The 2,110-nt window shown below is 51.8% G+C and overlaps 1 protein-coding gene across 1 annotated transcript in view; it reads right to left on the minus strand.

Moving 5' to 3' along the window:
- Positions 1-104: 104 nt before the first annotated feature.
- The window catches only part of LOC125482751 (girdin-like), a gene marked incomplete at both ends in the record, with an annotated part of 2,704 nt that continues 698 nt past the window's right edge, over positions 105-2,110 (minus strand). Inside the window, 2 exons of the mRNA XM_048594884.1 lie at positions 105-263; positions 1,661-1,742. Of these exons, the coding sequence (XP_048450841.1) occupies positions 105-263; positions 1,661-1,742 (241 nt within the window). The remainder of the gene's footprint in view (positions 264-1,660; positions 1,743-2,110) is intronic.

Raw genomic sequence — 2,110 nt, forward strand, 5'->3', positions numbered from 1 at the left:
CCTTTCCCCTCACTCGGGCCCACCCCGAATTTCCCCTCAGTGAGGCCTATCCCCACTTTTCCCTCACTGAGGCCTACCCCCAATTTCCCCTCATTGAAGCCTACCTCCACCTTGCCCCGGTAGAACTCAATGCTGTTCAGACGTTCCTTGTAGGCCTTCACCTCACTCTGGAGCCTGTCCACACGGGTGGCCTTCTCCCGGAGGACGTCCACCTCATCCCGATAAGTCCTGGCTGCTCGGGCCTCCAAGACTAGCTCCCGGTTCTGAAGGCGAGGGACAAATAACTCAGCTGAGGGATTTTAAGGGAGGCTGGTAGGTGATACATCTTTAAGAGGAACACTTAGCATATTATCAGCCAATCACAGAGGGCTCGAGAGGTCTCCATCTCCATCTTACTGGGACCACAGGCAGCATGACATGCTGCAACAGTTTATAACCAAGTTTGCTCAGTGCTAACCGAAAGACAGCGGTGCCAACGATCACCGCAGATCCCTAACACTGTAATAAACATCGAAACCACATCACCCACATCTCATTCCTACACTGTGACAGCTCATATAAATCTTCCTGTCCTGGGAGGGATTGGTAGGGACAGTGTAGAGGGAGCTTTACTCTGTAACTAACCCTGTGCTGGCCCTGTCTTGGGAGTGTTTGATGAGAGACAGTGTAGAGGGAGTTTTACTCTGTATCTAACCCTGTGCTGGCCCTGACCTGGGAGTGTTTGATGAGGGACAGTGTAGAGGGAGCTTTACTCTGTATCTAACCCTGTGCTGTCTTTCAGGATCAAGTGGAGAATTAGCAGAATGGTTTACAGTCCGTACAGCGGAATTGTGAACGTTGTACAGAGCTGATTTAGAGTTGTGTAGAAATTGCAGGGTGAATTCTGAGGGATCGCAATTTGAATTATGTGTGAAATTGGCAAATGAGCCTTTTCAGTTGAAATATCGCTGCAAGAACGAGGGGGAGACCAGTCGGGGACAGACTCACAAATGGGTCAAAATATGGGTGCTGGTTAATGAGGTCTTTAAAATAACAACTTGAGTTTGTTTGCAGGGAGACAGAACTGAAGAACGGAGGAGTGGCTATGAATTTAGTTTGGGATTTGTAGAGTCCAGTCCTAGTCTCCACGTTATACATTAAAGAAAAGGATCTTGAAGAGAAGGTCGAAATGATCTGTTATAGCCATCAGGAAAGATTGAACGAGCTAGAGATCTTTTCTCTAGAACAGAGAAGCTGAGCTGATGGACATTATGGAAATGTAACAGGGCCCTCTGATATGATGGACACAGAGAAGATGTTTCCACTAGCAGGGAAAGACAAATCTACAAAGTCCATCAATATCAGACAGTCATTAACCAACTCTATGGGCAATCCAAGAGGAATATCCTCCCCCCGGGGTTTGGGAGGACTGTGGGTCTCACTCCCCCCAGGAAGGGGAAAGGACTCAGTGAGTTTAAGGCAGTGTGTGCATGCGGGAAACTGGATAAACACATGAGGGAGAAAGGGATAAGGGAAGAGGGTGATGGGGGGAGGTGACAAGGTGGGAGGGCTCTCGGGTGGAACAGCAAAAGCCTAGTATGGAGTGGAAGGGCCAAGTGGCCTACCGCTGCCCTGTCGATGTAGCGAGGCCCCGAACATGCCCAGAGCCTGACCATTGTACCTGTTTCTGGAGCCGTTTGCAATCCTGCTGCAGTTCGTCCAGTTCCTGTTTGCAGTCCTCCAACTCCTCACTCTTCTCCTGCCTGGGGATGCAACGCACATGGTCTCTCAGAGTCCCACACTGCAGAACCGCGCCCTCCCCCAGACTCACTCACACTCCCTCATTCCCTCACTCACTTCCTTCCTTCCTCACACTCTCCCTCCCTCCCTCCTTCCCTCACACTCTCCCTCCCTCCCTCCTTCCCTCACACTCTCCCTCCCTCCCTCCTTCCCTCACACTCTCCCTCCCTCCCTCCTTCCCTCACACTCTCCCTCCCTCCCTCCTTCCCTCACACTCTCCCTCCCTCCCTCCTTCCCTCACACTCTCCCTCCCTCCCTCCTTCCCTCACACTCTCCCTCCCTCCCTCCTTCCCTCACACTCTCCCTCCCTCCCTCCTTCCCTCACACTCTC

Source organism: Rhincodon typus, unplaced genomic scaffold (assembly GCF_021869965.1).
Source record: "Rhincodon typus isolate 14 unplaced genomic scaffold, sRhiTyp1.1 hic_rhity00016402, whole genome shotgun sequence".
NCBI lineage: Eukaryota > Metazoa > Chordata > Chondrichthyes > Orectolobiformes > Rhincodontidae > Rhincodon > Rhincodon typus.